Below are 19,450 nucleotides of genomic sequence, written 5' to 3' on the forward strand. Positions count from 1 at the left end.
ACCCTTTCATTACCACACTACTAAATGGTTAACCCTTTCACTGCAACAATACAGAAGGTTAACCCTTTCACTGTGACAATACAGAAGGTTAACCTTCTGTGTATTGTCGCAGTGAAAGGGTTAACCGTTTGGTAGTGCGGCAGTGAAAGGGTTAATGCAGTGATCAGCTTGGATATCAAGACTGGCTCAGAAGGTGAAGCCACATAACGTGTACATTAAAAATATATATATATGGGGCGCTCTAGTAGCACACCATGTATCGCGCTGCGTCGCGAAGCGGCCGTCCCGGGTTCGCCTCCCACTCCCGGTGGCCTCCATCTGTCGCATGTCTTCCCCGCCTCTTCTCCCGTTCATCCTCTCCTCAGCTGTCGGTCATGTCTGACCATGAAAAGCGATAAACGTTAAAAAATAAATCTTTAAAAGAAATTATAATTAGGGCTGTCAGTTTATCGCGTTAAGATTAATTAATTACACAGCAAATGATCACGTTATTAAAATTCATTAATTAATATTAAAATATATATATATATATATATATATATATATTTTTTTTTTTTTTTTTTTTTTTAAATCGCATTCATTCCATAAAAACATAGAATAAACATTTACAGACTTTTTTTTTTTAAATGGTCCTTGCATGTTCTTGGTATCTGATTCTAGGGACATCTATGGATCTCAGGGAATGTATTCCCAGTGTCAGAAATACTGTGTCTGTTACTAGGCTTGAGTAAATTGTAATGAACCAAATGAGAATATCAATTAAAAAAAATCTTTTTATCTTTTTCTTTGACTGTGAATAACACCATGCTCAAATTTACCAGACCTGAAAAATCTAAGCAAATGAATAAATGGAAGATGAGTAAACAGAAGGTTTTGTAGATACAGTACATGCCATCCTACATGCTATTTGAAATATGATTATAGAATATAGAATCAGGCCAAAAATGGTTATGCGATTAAAATGCGATTAATTAGATTAATTAATTACAAATCCTGTAATTAATCGCCTGACAGCACTAATAATAATAATAATAAATAAACCACTTTCCAGCGTCAATGGCTGCAAAACAATTAATGTTTCAAGTTTATTTAATAGTTGTCATAGTAAAATAAAGAATACTTTTCCATGAAATGCTTTTTTCTGTATGAGCTCCTGAGAGTGTGTTTGATAAAATAGATTAAAAGTATAAAATAGAAAAAGTCAAGAGTACGTAAACAAAAAGTGTTCAGTAATGTAGATCGGGCTTCTAACTGAGCTGCCTTTATTTGTCAAAACATGGAAAAAGCACCCTGCCTTCATTTGGGACAGGCGTCTATTTGGGACTGTGCTTTTATTTGACGTTTTACGGTATAGCTCTATCATATTTGTCCCAATAACCACAAACCGATGGTCTAAAGAAGAGCTATTTGCTGAATTTCCTTCGGGATAAATAAAGCATTTGCATTTGTATTCTATTCTATTCAACTTCAATAGCAAGTGGGCCAAAATAGGAACATCACTGGGGATTCGTGGGCCACACAGAATACAAATAACTCGTACAGTATGATATTAATAGATATATTACTACATGGAATAAACTAATCACAGGCACCACTTTTCTTTCACTTTAACGGTGTCATTGACATCAATTCAGCAGCCAGTCCATACAAAACAATAGGGTTGCTATGGTTACAAGCTTCGATTACTCATCCGATTAACTCTAGGACCAGTTGTTGGGCTGGCTCCCTCTGGAAGCCAAGGTCCGTTCAACTTCAGCTCAATATAGTTCACAACATTTATATAACAACAGGGCCCCCACTTATCTTACAAAGTATCTTCAGTGGAATAGAGACACAGACCCAGAACACCAGCGCTGCCGACCTGTGCATTCCAAGGTTCAAAACAAATATGGGCAAATGTTCTCTTAAATTCTGGGGAGCCACCAATTGGAATGTTCTACCTTCACAGCTAAAATACATCAGTAGCCGACACAATTTAAAGAAAAAAGCAAAATCATGGCTCCTCGACAATGTTTTTTTTTTTTTTTTTTTTATCTTTTTCCCTTCTCCATTTTCCTCCGATTTTCTCCCATCCCAATGTTAGTCGTTATGCCAATTCCCAATCCCCTTCCTGGTCGCTGCACACTTACCCCCCACAGTCAGATCATCTGGGAGAGTGGAGGCTACCACGTGCTTCCTCCGACACACATCCAGCCAATCAACCGCTTCTTTTCACCTGGCAGCGCGGATCCTCCCTGAGAGGGCGTAGCGTGTGGAAGGATCACACTATCCCACTCAGGTCCTATCCGCGCTTAGCAGGCGCCCCGACCGAACTGTAGGAGTCGCTGTTTACAACGACCCGGACCCACCCCGCCAGCTTCTCCCACCCTCTAATACTGCCAATTGTATTAGTGTGAACGGCCAGCCAAGCTGGTGACAACCCCGGAGCTGTGAGCTGGATTCGAACAGGCGAATCCAGCCGCTCCGGGGTTTGGTGACAAGCACAATCTCCGTTACGCCACCTGACCGCCTGGCTCCTCGACAATGTTAATAAAAACTAGATTTTAAAATGTATGAAAATGTTGTCTGTGGCTACGTTTGTACTGCACTTAAAATTGACATGTCTATGTAGTTTGTCATATTGTTATTTGTGGTCATGTTTTTGTGTTGCTTATCTGTCTGAGACCAAGGACCACAATGGAAATAAGTCTCAACCTTTTTTTGTGTTTCATCCTTGATGTTTTCTTGAATCTTGAATTTGTTTTTAATGTCAAATTAAATTAAATCACAAGGCTTTGATACAGAAGTGCAAAAAGGTTGCAGCCAATCACAGCACACATGCTTTAAAAACACCTAACGGGCCAGATGTGCAGGCAGGCTCTCGCGGCCCATAGTCTATACTGCTCAGTAAAAGCCATGGATCAGATTGTTGTTCCATATCGGTCGATACTGAGAGTCTGGCGCTCTGGATCGGTACCGGCAGGAAATAGGTGGTAACAGATCATCTCTAGTCCTTTAGGCCTGACTGGCAGGGGATCTACTGTGGTTGTGTTTCATGGGGAGGGACTCACTGTTGTTGGCCAGCCTGCAAAAGTCCTCCTGTAGGCGGGACGCGTCAGTAGGCGAGTCTGGGGACTCAGGACAGGCCTCCTGGGTGTGAGGCTCGGTGGTGGAGAGGTTGGGGTGGGAGGCGTGGAGACGAGGAGACTTGGAAGAGATACAGGGCACCTTGGAGGAGAGGGAGGGTGGGTGAGAGGGTGAGTGAGTGAGTGAGTGAGTGAGTGAGTGAGTGAGTGAGTGAGTGAGTGAGTGAGTGAATTTCTATACAATATCTCTCTCGCTTTCTCATATGTGTGTGTGCATATGTGTGTATATAAAGTTTCAAGTATCTTTATTAGTTGTCATACAGAAGTACAGAATACTTTTATACAAAATGCTTCTTTCTGTTACACTCCAGAGACTGTGCTAGACAAAAATAGATAAGTATAAAATAAGTATAGCAAGTATAAAATAAAAGTCAAGTACGTAGACAAAAGTGTTCAGTATATACATATATACAATGTATATGTGTGTGTGTGTAGGTGTGTCTCTCTGTACACATGCGTGTGTGTATATGTGTGTGTGTGTGTGTATGTGTGTGTATATGTGTGTGTATAATGTGTGTGTGTGTGTGTATGTCTGTGTATATATGTGTGCATGCATGTGTGTCTCTCTATACACACGTGTGTGTGTGCATGTATGTATGTGTGTGTGTGTGTGTGTGTGTGTGTGCGTGTATGTATGTGTCTGTGTGTGTGTGTGTATGTGTGTGTGTGTCTCTCTGTACACACACGTGTGTGTGTGTGTGTGTGTGTGTGTGTGTGTGTGTGTGTGTGTGTGTGCGCATGCGTGTGTGTGTGTGTGCGCATGCGTGCGTGTGTGCGTGTGTGTGTGTACCTGTAGTGTTGTTTTGGCCTCTTTGCCGTTGTTCTTGGAGCGCCATCTCCTGGGTCTCTTCTCTTTCTTGGGGAGGTCGTAGGTCGCCGCCTGCGGGGAAGCGGAGGAGAGACTCGATCACCTACAGCGCGTTGTAGACCGTTTGTGGTGGGACTCCGTTGCCAAGGAAACAGCTTGGTATTTCCTGTCAGCTACTGATAACGCACACGCTCTGAAGGTAGTTTGAGGCAGACCTACCTAAAGGTGTACGGTCCGCTCGACTGTGGGAGCACCTTAAGATCTACCTTCTGAAGGTTTGTTCCAACTATGTGCAGCGTAATAACTGAATGCTACTGTACTTCACCGTGTTCTGGTTTAACTACAGGAACAGTCAGCAGACCAGTCCATGATGACCTACAGTAAGAGGTTTCAGTTTCAGTTTAGACTTTATTTGAACGGGGACAGCACATATTAATGAACATAAATGTAAATGTGTGAGACAGTGTTAGCCAAAGCTAATTTTCAACTGTTGTCCCTGGGCCTGGTGTTGAAAGAAAAGCCACTAGTCTAGAAGGTTCATACCGTGTCTCCTTATGATGCTTTCTTTGCTGCATCTTTTCACAGTGTCAGCGGGTGGCTGGGTAGCGCAGTGGACTAAGCACTAGCATACCACCACAGAGACTCTGGGATCTAATACAGCTGTCAGCGGTACCTTGCAGTGTTAGCGGGTGGGAAGCCGGTGGGGTGTGTGTGTTCTGGTCGTTGTAAACTGCGACTCCTACTTGTCAGTCTGGGCGCCTGTTCAGCAGGGAGGGGATCTGGGGGGAACCTCCGCACGCACACGTTACGTTCCCCCAGTGAAACTCCTCGCTGTCAGGTGAAAAGAAGCGGCTGGCGACTCCACATGTATCGGAGGAGGCATGTGGTAGTTCTACACCCTCCCCAGGCTGACAGTGGGGCAATGCGTGCAACGACCAAGAAGGGAATTGGCATAGCGACTAAATTGGGGTGGGTGAAAAATACAGAAAGCCCAAAAATAAATAGAATAAAAAAAAAGTTTAAAAGATTTCCCAACAGTCAGCCGGCGTGATAGCGGCTTTGTGACAATCAGCTTCCCAAGCCCCGTACAGGAGAGTGGTTGCAATTCCAGTGGATGCTGGAATTCACAACTTTTAGCTGCGACCAGCAGCTCTAAAGCTCGCTCTGTTGGCTGGTTGGTCCACAGAAGTGTCCCCGTCCTCTAGCGCTGGCCAGTTCCTAAATGACGCAGAAATTATTATTATATATATATTTATTTTTTTATAAATACCATGCAAACAGTGGATCGCTTATTTAAACTTGGTGAATGGCATCTGTTGTTGTAGCAGATAACCGTAGTTACATTGAGCAACATTGTACTTATTTTATGCCTATTCTCATGTCTGCACGTTTACGTTGCACTACTTTTATTGTCTTTTATACCTATTCTTATGTCTGCAATTTATGCATTGTTTTTTATTCTGTCAATTGTGTGCCGATTTTATGCCTATGTTCATTTTATACTAATTGCCGTGGGGCACTCTGGACTGCGGTCCATGTGTGAAAAGTGCTATATAGATAGTTATTCCTATTTATTATTATTATATTTATTGTAAAAATGCATGCATTGAAATGTCTGTAAAGTCTCGACGACATTGAAAATGAGGGCGACCGCAATTGTCTTTTCGAGAATGAATAAAGGTTTGATATGATATGACGTCCATAACTCTTGCTCTGTTCAGACTTTACAATGCATCTCTGTGGCTCACTGCATCACTGAGCACAGGGTGACAGAGTGACAGTACCATCTCCCTGGACTTTTACATTTAAAACAACATTGTCAATATTACACTTACAGAGGAAATGTGGATGTGAAATGTGAATCCCGGACGCGTGTAGCTTTATGCCAAGCAAGCAGTGCAAAAATTTACCGTAGTGGCATGCAGTAATGCGCCTTTCATTTTCCGCCGCCCAGCGCCCAGGTCGCGCGGAAATAGGCTGTCTATTGCCATTCTCTTTGACAAACTCTAACCTTAACCAGCTCCTTAACAACGCCTAAACTTAACCGTTCTAACCTTAACCAACTCCGAAACAATGCCTAACCTTAACCTTAACCATAGAAATTATATTGCCATTCTCTTTGACAAACTCTAACCTTAACCAGCTCCTTAACAGCGCCTAAACTTAACCGTTCTAACCTTAACCAACTCCGAAACAATGCCTAACCTTAACCGGCGAAAGAATACACGTTAAAAAAAAATCACGTTAAAAAATATTTTCGATGGGATTCGAACTCGCCAGCAAACAAGCCATAGGATCCACAGCCATGTGTCCTTGCCAATTGAGCTATTTGCTAGATACTGAATAAGGGGCGGTGACTTATATATATTGAGCTCCGCTCGTGTCGGATCTCATGCGCATGCGCGGGCACCTCGCGCGAGCACGCCGGCGCACGCACGCACCTGAGCGAGCACGCCGCCGCCGGTGCACGCACGGTAGCATTTGTCTGAAAAGAAGGGCGCTTTACCGCACTAGCGTGCGGTGACGAATGCGGAAGCATTTTTGCACTGCTTGCTTGGCATTAACGTACAGGCATCCCGGACCGTAGTTTATTATTTAATTTTTTTTAAACTTACATTTTTATTTAACATTTATAGACATACAACACTTAGGCTACGTTTAGACGAGCGTTTTGTGAACAGAAACCGCAAAAGTCGTCTTGCGGTTTCACTTTTAATTTTGCGTTTAGACAAGCGTTTTGGGGTGGAATTCTCTGTGCAGACGAGGCTGTAACGACGGAGCACCGCTGTCACACGATTGGCGCATATGTCACATGACGTGCTGTGAAGACCCGCCCTACTCTGCCTCTGATTCGCAGACTGTGGATGGGGAATGTGATTGGACCAAAGCAGGTCACTCACAGACAGTGGGTCCACTCACGCCGCGGGACAGATTCTTGTGTATTTAACCCTTTCACTGCCACACGACAGCCGGTTGTGTGATAGTAAAGGGTTAACCTTCTGTCGTGTGGCAGTGAAAGGGTTAAAAGTACTGCTATAACGCTACGTTCAGAACACAGAACGGCGCGGGCCAGTCGAGGCACCTGCTGGCCCTGTAATTGGAATGAGTACACTTTAAATCCTTTAACGAGGATCCATTGGAGGGCAAGTCTGGTGCCAGCAGCCGCGGTAATTCCAGCTCCAATAGCGTATCTTAAAACTGGACTGATTCTTGTGTCTTTAAAAGTACTGCCAATGTAGCCTTCAAGTGATCTCCGTTGATATAGTCAGACATACTTGCTTTGTTTACGTTTCGGCTACTGGCGCTTACCTGCTACCTGTGACGTAAGCAGTACGCGCGACCAGAGCCGTGACAACCCTTTCGTCATCGTTTTAACAGATTTATACGGTTTTGATAGTTTAGACGAGAGCGCAAAGCTTTTGCGTTTCTAGGAATTCCACCCTGGAAGGTAGTCTCACTTTTTTGCGGTTTCACCCCGTAAAAACGCTGTTTCCATATAAACGAAAGGCACATCCGTAAAAATATTTTTGCGGATTCACCTGCTAGCGTTTCCGTCTAAACGGGGCCTCAGACAATACTTACAATGACATCCATAACACAACAATATACAAACATGGGCCCCTTGAATGTGGCGTCGTTCAGCCGCCCAGACCCCCATTAGAGGGACCCCCCCCCCCCCCCTCCACCCCTAGAAATAGGGCTCCCCCACATCCCAGGTCCGTCCCATGCGGCATGCAAGCGACACGGGTCCCTTGAATTTAATTGGGCCAGGCTCTGTAGTTTATTATTAGTATGTTATTCTTAGGCTTATTTTATTCCTTATTCTTAGGCAATTCTTAGGGTGATTTGTTTTGTCTACCTAAATGTTTACTGTGAGCCATTTGTAGTGCCACATCTCCCTCGGGATGATTAAAGAATTTCTATTCTATTCTATTCCCTCTGACCTGCCTCTGAATGCCTGAAACCAGGAGGTCAGTCTCTCTGATCAACCAGGAAGTCAGTCTCTCTGATCAACCAGGAGGTCAGTCTCTCTGATCAACCAGGAGGTCAGTCTCTCTGATCAACCAGGAGGTCAGTTTCTCTCTGATCAACCAGGAGGTCAGTCTCTCTGATCAACCAGGAGGTCAGTCTCTCTGATCAACCAGGAGGTCAGTCTCTCTGATCAACCAGGAGGTCAGTCTCTCTGATCAACCAGGAAGACAGTCTCTCTGATCAACCAGGAGGTCAGTCTCTCTGATCAACCATGAAGACAGTCTCTCTGATCAACCATGAAGACAGTCTCTCTGATCAACCAGGAGGTCAGTCTCTCTCTGATCAACCAGGAAGTCAGTCTCTCTGATCAACCAGGAGGTCAGTCTCTCTGATCAACCAGGAGGTCAGTCTCTCTGATCAACCAGGAGGTCAGTCTCTCTCTGATCAACCAGGAGGTCAGTCTCTCTCTGATCAACCAGGAGGTCAGTCTCTCTGATCAACCAGGAGGTCAGTCTCTCTGATCAACCAGGAGGTCAGTCTCTCTCTGATCAACCAGGAGGTCAGTCTCTCTCTGATCAACCAGGAGGTCAGTCTCTCTGATCAACCAGGAGGTCAGTCTCTCTGATCAACCAGGAGGTCAGTCTCTCTGATCAACCAGGAGGTCAGTCTCTCTGATCAACCAGGAGGTCAGTCTCTCTGATCAACCAGGAAGACAGTCTCTCTGATCAACCAGGAGGTCAGTCTCTCTGATCAACCATGAAGACAGTCTCTCTGATCAACCATGAAGACAGTCTCTCTGATCAACCAGGAGGTCAGTCTCTCTCTGATCAACCAGGAGGTCAGTCTCTCTGATCAACCAGGAGGTCAGTCTCTCTGATCAACCATGAAGACAGTCTCTCTGATCAACCAGGAGGTCAGTCTCTCTCTGATCAACCAGGAGGTCAGTCTCTCTGATCAACCAGGAGGTCAGTCTCTCTGATCAACCAGGAGGTCAGTCTCTCTGATCAACCAGGAGGTCAGTCTCTCTCTGATCAACCAGGAGGTCAGTCTCTCTCTGATCAACCAGGAGGTCAGTCTCTCTGATCAACCAGGAGGTCAGTCTCTCTGATCAACCAGGAGGTCAGTCTCTCTGATCAACCAGGAGGTCAGTCTCTCTGATCAACCAGGAGGTCAGTCTCTCTGATCAACCAGGAGGTCAGTCTCTCTCTGATCAACCAGGAGGTCAGTCTCTCTGATCAACCAGGAGGTCAGTCTCTCTGATCAACCAGGAGGACAGTCTCTCTCTGATCAACCAGGAGGTCAGTCTCTCTGATCAACCAGGAGGTCAGTCTCTCTGATCAACCAGGAGGTCAGTCTCTCTGATCAACCAGGAGGACAGTCTCTCTGATCAACCAGGAGGTCAGTCTCTCTGATCAACCAGGAGGTCAGTCTCTCTGATCAACCAGGAGGTCAGTCTCTCTGATCAACCAGGAGGTCAGTCTCTCTGATCAACCAGGAGGTCAGTCTCTCTGATCAACCAGGAGGTCAGTCTCTCTGATCAACCAGGAGGTCAGTCTCTCTGATCAACCAGGAGGTCAGTCTCTCTGATCAACCAGGAGGTCAGTTAGGGCTGGGCGATATGGCCAAAAACGTTATCGCGATAAAATTATAAAATTATTTTCATATAACTCGATATCGATAATTATCGTCGATATAATGTCAGTCAAGTTTAATTAACTTATTATGCCCGGCGCCGATGGACGGGCTATTAATAGACTTGTTTTGCTGCTGTGAATGTCTCGAGAGTCGAGTTGATGTCGTCATCAGTCCGCGCACGTTAGCAGTTAGCCAAAGCAAGCGGAGTATCTCATGACAATGTACTAAAAATGACCCTAAAATACTCTGTTCCACCCAATTCATTGCAACGACGTCCACCGTATACCCCACACTACTATAACAGTTACCCTCAGAATTCAAAACACACACCAACTCGGCAGGTAACCTGTAAAATAGCACCGTGCAAGCTAATTAGCCCTAGCCAGCCTCGTTTCCGAGCGGAGTATCTCATGACAATGTACTAAAAATGACCCTAAAATACTCTGTTCCGCTCAATTCATTGCAACGACGTCCACCGTATACCCCACACTACTATAACAGTTACCCTCAGAATTCAAAACACACACCAACTCGGCAGGTAACCTGTAAAATAGCACCGTGCAAGCTAATTAGCCCTAGCCAGCCTCGTTTCCGAGCGGAGTATCTCATGACAATGTACTAAAAATGACCCTAAAATACTCTGTTCCGCTCAATTCATTGCAACGACGTCCACCGTATACCCCACACTACTATAACAGTTACCCTCAGAATTCAAAACACACACCAACTCGGCAGGTAAACTGTAAAATAGCGCCGTGCAAGCTAATTAGCCCTAGCCAGCCTTGTTTACCGAGTCCTACCTCCGCGTCTCCTTCCGGGTCTCCTTCCGCTATCGGCCATCTCCTTCACTGATTGGTTGTTAGTGCGTGTGCTCATATCCAAGCTTGGAAAATCGATATATCGAAACTTTGCGACCACGTTTCATGTTTATTTCGAGGAAATAATTTATCGCGATAGTTATCGTTATCGTTTTATCGCCCAGCCCTAAGGTCAGTCTCTCTGATCAACCAGGAGGTCAGTCTCTCTCTGATCAACCAGGAGGTCAGTCTCTCTCTGATCAACCAGGAGGTCAGTCTCTCTGATCAACCAGGAGGACAGTCTCTCTGATCAACCAGGAGGTCAGTCTCTCTGATCAACCAGGAGGTCAGTCTCTCTGATCAACCAGGAGGTCAGTCTCTCTCTGATCAACCAGGAGGTCAGTCTCTCTGATCAACCAGGAGGTCAGTCTCTCTGATCAACCAGGAGGTCAGTCTCTCTCTGATCAACCAGGAGGTCAGTCTCTCTGATCAACCAGGAGGTCAGTCTCTCTGATCAACCAGGAGGTCAGTCTCTCTCTGATCAACCAGGAGGTCAGTCTCTCTCTGATCAACCAGGAGGACAGTCTCTCTGATCAACCAGGAGGTCAGTCTCTCTCTGATCAACCAGGAGGTCAGTCTCTCTCTGATCAACCAGGAGGTCAGTCTCTCTGATCAACCAGGAGGTCAGTCTCTCTCTGATCAACCAGGAGGTCAGTCTCTCTGATCAACCAGGAGGTCAGTCTCTCTGATCAACCAGGAGGTCAGTCTCTCTCTGATCAACCAGGAGGTCAGTCTCTCTCTGATCAACCAGGAGGTCAGTCTCTCTGATCAACCAGGAGGTCAGTCTCTCTGATCAACCAGGAGGACAGTCTCTCTAATAACACTTTAACCTATAATTGGTAAACAAACGTATTGCTGAAAATATACACCATGACTGCTGTTGTGACGTGATGGTTAGTAGGGGTGGGAATCACCAGAGGCCTCACGATACGATACTATCACGATACTTGAGTCACGATACGGTAGTATTGCGATACTAAATATATTGCGATATTAACATTGCGATTTATTACCTTTTTTCAACTGCAAAGTAAAACTTTGTCAAGTTTTCAGTCTGTTCATCTCACTTCAATAATTTTTATTGCAGAACATGGTATTTTCTCAAGCAGGCAGATGTCAACACTGTAATCTGTGTTGCATGTACCTGACAAACTGAACTGTTTGTATTACAGTCATATTCCAACTTAACTGAATGCACACGTGTGCGTGGACTACTGTACTATTACAGGTATTGAAATGAAATATATATATTTTTTTTAAATAATTAAATATTGATACTTGGCGTCGCTGTATCGATACAGTATCGCCACACAAAGTATCGCAATACTACTACGTATTGATATTTTCCCCCACCCCTAATGGTTAGGGTCTTCACTCTTGGATACATAAAAAAAAAAAAAAAAAAAAACGCTACTTAACGTCATGCAGTCTGGAGAGATCCGTTTATGACGTGATGTCACGCAGTCTGGAGAGATCCATTTATGACGTGATGTCACGCAGTCTGGAGAGATCCATTTATGACGTGATGTCATGCAGTCTGGAGAGATCCATTTATGACGTGATGTCATGCAGTCTGGAGAGATCCATTTATGACGTGATGTCATGCAGTCTGGAGAGATCCGTTTATGACGTGATGTCATGCAGTCTGGAGAGATCCATTTATGACGTGATGTCATCTGTGGTCCGCCGCGTGGACCGCTCGGGCTAAAGAGGTTAACCCTTTCACTGCCGCACTACCAAAATGGTTAACCCTTTCACTGCGACAGTACACAGAAGGTTAACCCTTTCACGACCGTCGGTTGTGTTATAGTAAAGGGTTAACCTTCTGTCGCGTGGCAGTGAAAGGGTTAAACGGTGACCAAAAGCACTGCTAGCCATTCAATTTGGGGGATGTATTTCTTCTGTTTAAAGGCAGAATCTGTAACGCCCTCAAAAAACCACGAACCTCTCGAGGCAAAAGAGCCCCGCTTGGTACTGTACTTTGTTTACACCTTTTGTTTTGGTTTGGAGTTGAGTGAGGGATAGGGGGGGGGGGTTGCTACTGCTGGCCACCCCTCAGGCTCTGCCAAGTGAGGTCTGGAGACATCTGTATGTGTGTGTGTGTGTGTGTGTGTGTGTGTGTGTGTGTGTGTGTGTGTGTGTGTGCGCGTGTGCGTGTGTGTGTGTGTGTGTGTGCACCTGTAGTCCACTGATGGCCGGGGCAGAGTAGGTGCGGTGCAGGACCTCCATGCTCTTCAGCAACAGGTTGAGTTCTAAAAGGTACGAGCCACAATCATCCAAGTCTAGATATAGATAGATAGACATTATTAGTAGTAGTAGTAGTAGTAGTAGTAGTAGTAGTAGTAGTAGTAGTAGTAGTAGTAGTAGTAGTAGTAATAATAGGAGTAGTAGTAGTAATACTAGTAGTAGTAATAATAGGAGTAGTAGTAGTAGTAGTAGTAGTAACAGTAATACTAGTAGTAACGGAACGTAGGCCAAGTGCGTCCACATTTTTATAGGATTCTATCACATTTTCATAACAATAGCACCCTGCGCCGTTTTCATTGAGGTTTCTTACAAATTAACGATGCTTTATCTTGTCCTTTATATGCCGATTATCATTAGAATCTTAAATTGTACCATATGTCCCCCTTTAGACAACATATGTAATGCTACCAGCGCACTTTTGTTAAGATAATTAGTTGGCCATTCGCGGTCGCTATACCGAGGTTGCAGTAATAGTTTAACGCTGTTCAGATCACGTCGGAGAATATAGACCCATCCCAGTGACCTGCGACCTGTGCTAACGCTCTTGGGAAATGCAGTGTTGTAGTTCTCAACATTTTCAGCCTTTAATTTTAAACCAATGCTGCCATCTACTGACAACAAAAAAGTGTTGTCTAATCGTCACCTTGAGAGCTACTTCCGTATACAGCGCCGCCCCAAACCCATTCTAGAGATTCCCACTTTTTGCTGGGAGTGGGGCGTGGCCGTATTTGGTCCCAGACAATAAGAGTGGCTGCAATTGGTCACCGTGACGTTAGTAATAATAGTAGTAGTAGTAGCAATAGCAGTAGCAATAATAGTAATAGCAATAATAGTAGTAGTAGCAGTAGTCATAGTAACAGTAACAGTAATAGTTACAGTAATAGTAACAGTAATAGTAGTAGTAATAGTAACAGTAATAGTAATAGTTACAGTAATAGTAACAGTAGTAGTAATAGTAACAGTAATAGTAATAGTTACAGTAATAGTAACAGTAATAGTAGTAGTAATAGTAACAGTAATGGTAATAGTTACAGTAATAGTAACAGTAGTAGTAATAGTAACAGTAATAGTAGTAGTAATAGTTACAGTAGTAGTAACAGTAACAGCAATAGTAATAGTAACAACAATAGTAATAATAGTAGTAATAGTTACAGTAGTAGTAACAGTAACAGTAACAGCAATAGTAACAGTAACATCAATAGTAATAGTAACAGCAATAGTAACAGTAATAGTTACAGTAATAGTAACAGTAACAGTAACAGTAATAGTAATAGTAACAGCAATAGTAATAGTAGTAGTAATAGTAACAGTAATAGTAATAGTAACAGCAATAGTAATAGTAGTAGTAATATAGTTACAGTAACAGTAACAGTAGTAGCAGCAGACAGCTGTCTGAGTCACCTCTGCAGCACTGATCCATGTCCTCAGAGGAGTGAAGCCAGACGCTGACCTTCGCCTGCTGGACTGACGCCTGCTTGGTCAGAGACCTCTGGGGGGGGGTTGATGTTCTATATTAAAACTCTCAGTTAAAGTCACACAATGTGGGGGGGGGTTGATGTTCTATATTAAAACTCAGTTAAAGTCACACAATGGGGGGGGGGGGGGGGGCTCCAGCCATACTCGCCCACAGGAGAGAGAAAGAGACACAAATAGAGAGACAGAGAGGAGAGAGAGAGATAGGGGATTGTTTGGGGAGAGAGACAAAGACAGAGAGACAGAGACAAAGAGAGACAGAAAGAAAAGGAGGACAGAGAGAATCAGAAAGCAAAAAAAAAATTAAATAAAAAAGGGCTTGAAAAGGATATACTAACTATACTATACCAACAAGAATAAGAGACTGTAAAGAGAGACATTCTAGACGTACTTCCCATGCGACCTTTTCAAACTTCACAACATAACACATTCTAAATGGGCCCAAGCTGTTCCCCTGGCAATGCAAGTTTCAAGTTTCTTTATTAGTTGTCATTTAATAGGGGTGTAATGATGCGACCTCACAACGATTCATTTCGATTACGATTATTCAGGCAACGATTCAATGCATCATGAAATCTCTTCATTTGACCACAATTCGATTCGATTCAAATCGATTCGATTCATTTTAGATTAATTTTCTATCAGTTAATTCCCCCAAAAAAGTTGAATACACAAATGTGGCTGGGGGAACTGATTCACTCAGCATGAATGGACTATAGGTCAATAAAAACAATACACACACAAAAAAAACAGAAAAATAAAAAATTCTAAAAGATTTTTTTATTTTTAATTTAGATTAAAATCGATTCTAACATTTTCAAATCGATGCAGTTGAATCGTCACATTAGAATCGATGCATTTCGTTTAATCGATGCATCGTTACACCCCTAGTTATCATACAGAATACTTTTGTTAAAAGAAATGCTTCTTTTAAAAGTTTGGAAAGCGTGTTATTAATACACATTTATAAAATGAGGCATATTTAGCCAAAATATGTTGCCAGAACATAAAAAAAGGAAAATTGATTTAAAAAAAAATATATATTGCCAATGCGCGGCGACCCCACTGTCACCTACCCACGACCCCACTTTGGGTCGCGACCCGTAGTTTGATAACTGCTGGTCTATGCACGCACGCACGCACACACACGCACACACACACACGCACATACATGAGAGGCCATCCTTACCGTCCTCATGGACTCGTTGGGGTTGGGTGAGGAGGAGGGCAGGGTGTGGAACAGGTGTCTCTCGTGGGGGTACATGGCGATCTCGTTCTGACGGAACACGCGGTGGTCCCGCAGCTTCGACACCCACTCCTCGAACAGCTCCGATGCTTTGACCTTCGAGGGTTCACAGATAGCTTTGCTCAAACAGGCCGTTCTCAACGAGGTATATAGAGGGTCTAATCTTTGGAATACCGCTGATCCTATGCTGAAAGAAATCTCCATCTCTGCTTATTTTTAAAGCAAACCAAAAAAAATGCTGATATCCAAAAAGCAGTAATAACAATAATAATAAACTTTATTTGTATAGCACCTTTGATACAGAAACTGCAGCTCAAAGTGCTTCACAACAGAAAAAAAGAGAGGCATAAAATTAGCACATAAAGTGTAGACATATAAAATCACAGTTTTTCACATTAGGATCTAACAGGCCACCTTGTTTATGGTTTGATTCAGTTTTAAATAAACAATAATAAAAAGAGTAAGATAAAATAGACAGCTAAGTAGATAGATAAATAGGTCTATATACATGTATGTATGCATTTGGTTATGTGGGTGTGTAGGTTTGTAGGCAGGTGGTTATGTATTATTATGTACGCAGTATGTTTGTATTTACACATATCTTTTGAATGAATTAATGGTATTTTTTTTTTATAATATGTATATTTTTGTATTTTGATTTTACGAAATAGGGAAAGTTCTCTATAAGCCTCTAGGCTTCTAAACTTCTCCTACACAATATGGTTATTATGTATTTTTTTCCTTTTGTTTAACTCTGTGTTAATAAAAAAAAGTGAGTGATCGAGCGAGGAACGCCCTACCCAAAGCTGTAAAGGAATGTGAATCACTACCCACTTTCAAAACCACTCTCAAGGAACACCTACGGGAGACTGCAATTCGAAACTGGCCCCTGTACAACACAACCCCACCCAACCGTCAAATGTATATACTCCCTTTTCTGGACTCTTTTTGTATCACAAACAGTACTGTATTTGCAAATCTGGTATGTCATAAATGTATAGATGTAGCAGTACTGTCTATCTGTATGTCATGTATGTCATATATGTCCTGATGAATTGAAAATGGGGGACCCTGATGTAAACAAGACGAAAGTCTCTCTGGTCTGCATCCCCTTAACAATTGTGTGTATTGAACTGTACTGTGTTGTACCCATTCTGCAATCTGTTAATAAAGTTTTCAATCAATCAATCAAACCAGATCTACAAATATACAGTACTGTTTATGAGTACAAAAAGAGTCTAAAAAGAGAGTATATACATCTGAGGGGGAAGAAACTGTACATTGGAGGAGGTTGGATAGATGGGGTGGGGAGGGGGTGGGTAGGTGGGCTGGGAAACTGTACTTTGGAAGTGGTTGGGTGGGTGGAGTGGGGGGGGGGGGTGGGGGTTGTGTATATTGTACGTTGTATATATTGAAAGAGCACCAATAAATCTTTCTTGCCAGTGAGTGAACTGAAGTGAGCAGTCATGCGTATTCTTGATTACCAAAGACACTTACCGTAATTCCTCTAATAGTAACCGGGTCTCAAATACAAGCCGGGTCTCTATTAATGGCCGGGTGCGCTCTTGAGCTAAGCAATTATAAGCCGGCCTCCTAATACAAGCCGGGTTACTAATATACTGAGCTGCATACTGAGCTAGTTACTTGATTTCACTTTGAAAACGTTGAAATGACCAGTGACCACCTGTAATTGCACTGTTTACTATTTCATACAGTACTTGGTTTCAATAAATGAACCCAGTACATTTTACTGGGTTCAAACTGACACAAAATGTTGATTTATTCATTATGATCCGTTTGAAAATTTGAAATATAGGCCTCCCTCTTATACAGGCCTCCTCCTAATACAAGCCTGGTACTCGCTACAGTTGAAACAAATACAAGCCGGGGTTACTATTAGAGGAATTACGGTAAACTAGCTACCAAGTATGGCTTCACTACCGCCAACAGGTAGGCTGGGTGGGGGAAACTGTACATTGGAGGGGGTTGGGTTTGGACATTTACAGGGGCCAGTTTCGAATTGCAGTCTCCCGTAGGTGCTCTTTGAGAGTGGTTTTAAAAGTGGGTAGTGATTCACATTCCTTTACAGCTGTGGGTAGGGCGTTCCAAATTGATGTGGCATAATTGCGAAACGTGTTTAGTCCCTTGTTTGAGCAGAATCTGGGTTTAACATGATTTGTGGAGCTCCCTCTGGTGTTGTGATCGTGGTATTCACTGACCTTTGGGAAGTATTTTGACATGTACATGGGTACCTTAGTGGTGTAGTGTATCTTGTAGACCAGGCCCATTGCAAGTTGCTGTACTCTGTCGTCTACTCTAAGCCATCCTAGGTTGTCAAAGTGGAGTCTTCAGGGTATTCTTGTTTACCAGAGAGGAGATCCGGTACAAGAATCTAGTTCGTTGGTTGACTTTTCTGATTGGATGATTGGATGCCATTTTGTCACAGGAAAGATTTACCTCTAGGATGGAACCCAGGGCCCTCATTTATCAACAATTCTTAGAAAGTGTTCTATTTTCGTTCTTAACCCTTTCTCTGCCACGCTTATATCCATCCTTATACCATCCTCTGCCAGCTCTATTTGTCTATGGAGATGTTCCCCTTCTTTGCAGGGCTATAACTTTTTAAATTGTATTGCTAAATTGACATTATTAGGGCCCATTCAACGTCAAGTATCTATCGTTTAGGATGTAGCAACGTTCTACTTTTTCATTCACATATTCATACTAAAATACGGTCTAAAGTATAAATATGTTTTTATCGTTTTCTGCAGCATTCTGTGAGTTCTAGCCCTAAATACATATATTAGATCATCAAATGTAGTTTGTAGGGATGCACCGATATGAAAATTTGCCACCGATACCGATACCGATTGTTCAACTAACACAATCGGCCGATACCGATACTTGTGGCAAAATATTTTTTTATGAAACTACTGTATATTTGTCTTACAAATTGTGCTCACTGATATGAACATAGGCCTCTTTACTTACTTAAAAAAAGATAACATCAAGAAATAGCACTATCTCTCTCCCAGTATGTTCTGCAGGGCTGCAGCTAGATACTAGTTCTCCCAGCATGGTCTACCTGCTGGGCTGCAGCGAGATACTATTGTCTCAACCAATGACATTTTGATTGACAGTCGATTCTGCCAATTACGTCACACACCGATTGCACCCGCCTCTGCTGTTACCGCCAATCGGCAAGCGTGTTGCATTTTTTACTCCTGCTTTTGTCCGCCATTGATTTTGACAACAGAGGTTTTCTAGAACAACAACACGGCGCGGCCGACGTTTAGCTTTTAGCTCTGCAGGATGACTTAAATGAGGCATAATGATTTTACTGCAACTAATGTTATAATAAAACAAAGCCTTTCTATACATGTGTCTGATTGAAAACGTTATTAACAGATTGCAGAATGGGTAAAACTCAGGGCTCTGTGAGCAACGGAAGGAACTGAGCTAGTATGAACGCTTGCTACGTTCGGGTAAATAATATGCTGATGTTATGAACGTGTAACACTAACTATATAATGTTAATGCCACAAAACGAATGCCTTGTTAATAAGTAGTAACTTTGATGCAGTAGCTTGTGTGTGTGTGTGGGCCGGGGGCGGCGTTGTGCAGGTAGGTCGCGAGTGAACTTTTTTTTGTCTTGACGCTACACAAATTGATGGATATTTATCGGCTACTGCCATCGGCACATTCGAGCTTATCGGCCGATAGGCCGATTGCAGTCAACAAGGCACTTATCGGCCAATACCGATACCCGACCGATACATCGGTGCACCCCTAGTAGTTTGATACCGATTGACGTCAGATACAAAATTTCAATTGTACAAGGTCCTACACGTCATGCCTCATCATCTGCTGGTGACCGGAGGGGGGGGGGGGGGGGGGTTTATAAGTCTGTGGCCGACGTTAAATCATTTATTTAGTATGGGTGATATGTTGATCGGAGCAGTGTGTATGTATAATAATAAAACACGCTGAAACTCACCGCAGCTTCCTCGTAGCGTTGGGCGATCAGCGTGGAGCAGAAAGTTCGCTATTATGGGATGTCGATTTAGTTGGTCCAGTTCCAGGTTGT

General features: G+C 43.2%; 1 protein-coding gene across 1 annotated transcript in view; it reads right to left on the bottom strand.

Annotated features, from left to right (window-relative positions):
• The window catches only part of osbpl3a (oxysterol binding protein-like 3a), a 147,027-nt gene that overhangs the window by 47,595 nt on the left and 79,982 nt on the right, over positions 1-19,450 (bottom strand). Inside the window, exons 6-10 of the mRNA XM_084313667.1 lie at positions 15,307-15,459; positions 14,046-14,133; positions 12,576-12,679; positions 3,916-4,005; positions 3,051-3,207 (exon numbers count right to left, since the gene is read on the bottom strand). Of these exons, the coding sequence (XP_084169793.1) occupies positions 3,051-3,207; positions 3,916-4,005; positions 12,576-12,679; positions 14,046-14,133; positions 15,307-15,459 (592 nt within the window). The remainder of the gene's footprint in view (positions 1-3,050; positions 3,208-3,915; positions 4,006-12,575; positions 12,680-14,045; positions 14,134-15,306; positions 15,460-19,450) is intronic.

This window comes from Notolepis coatsorum (genome assembly GCF_963971535.1).
Source record: "Notolepis coatsorum genome assembly, chromosome: 4".
Lineage (NCBI taxonomy): Eukaryota > Metazoa > Chordata > Actinopteri > Aulopiformes > Paralepididae > Notolepis > Notolepis coatsorum.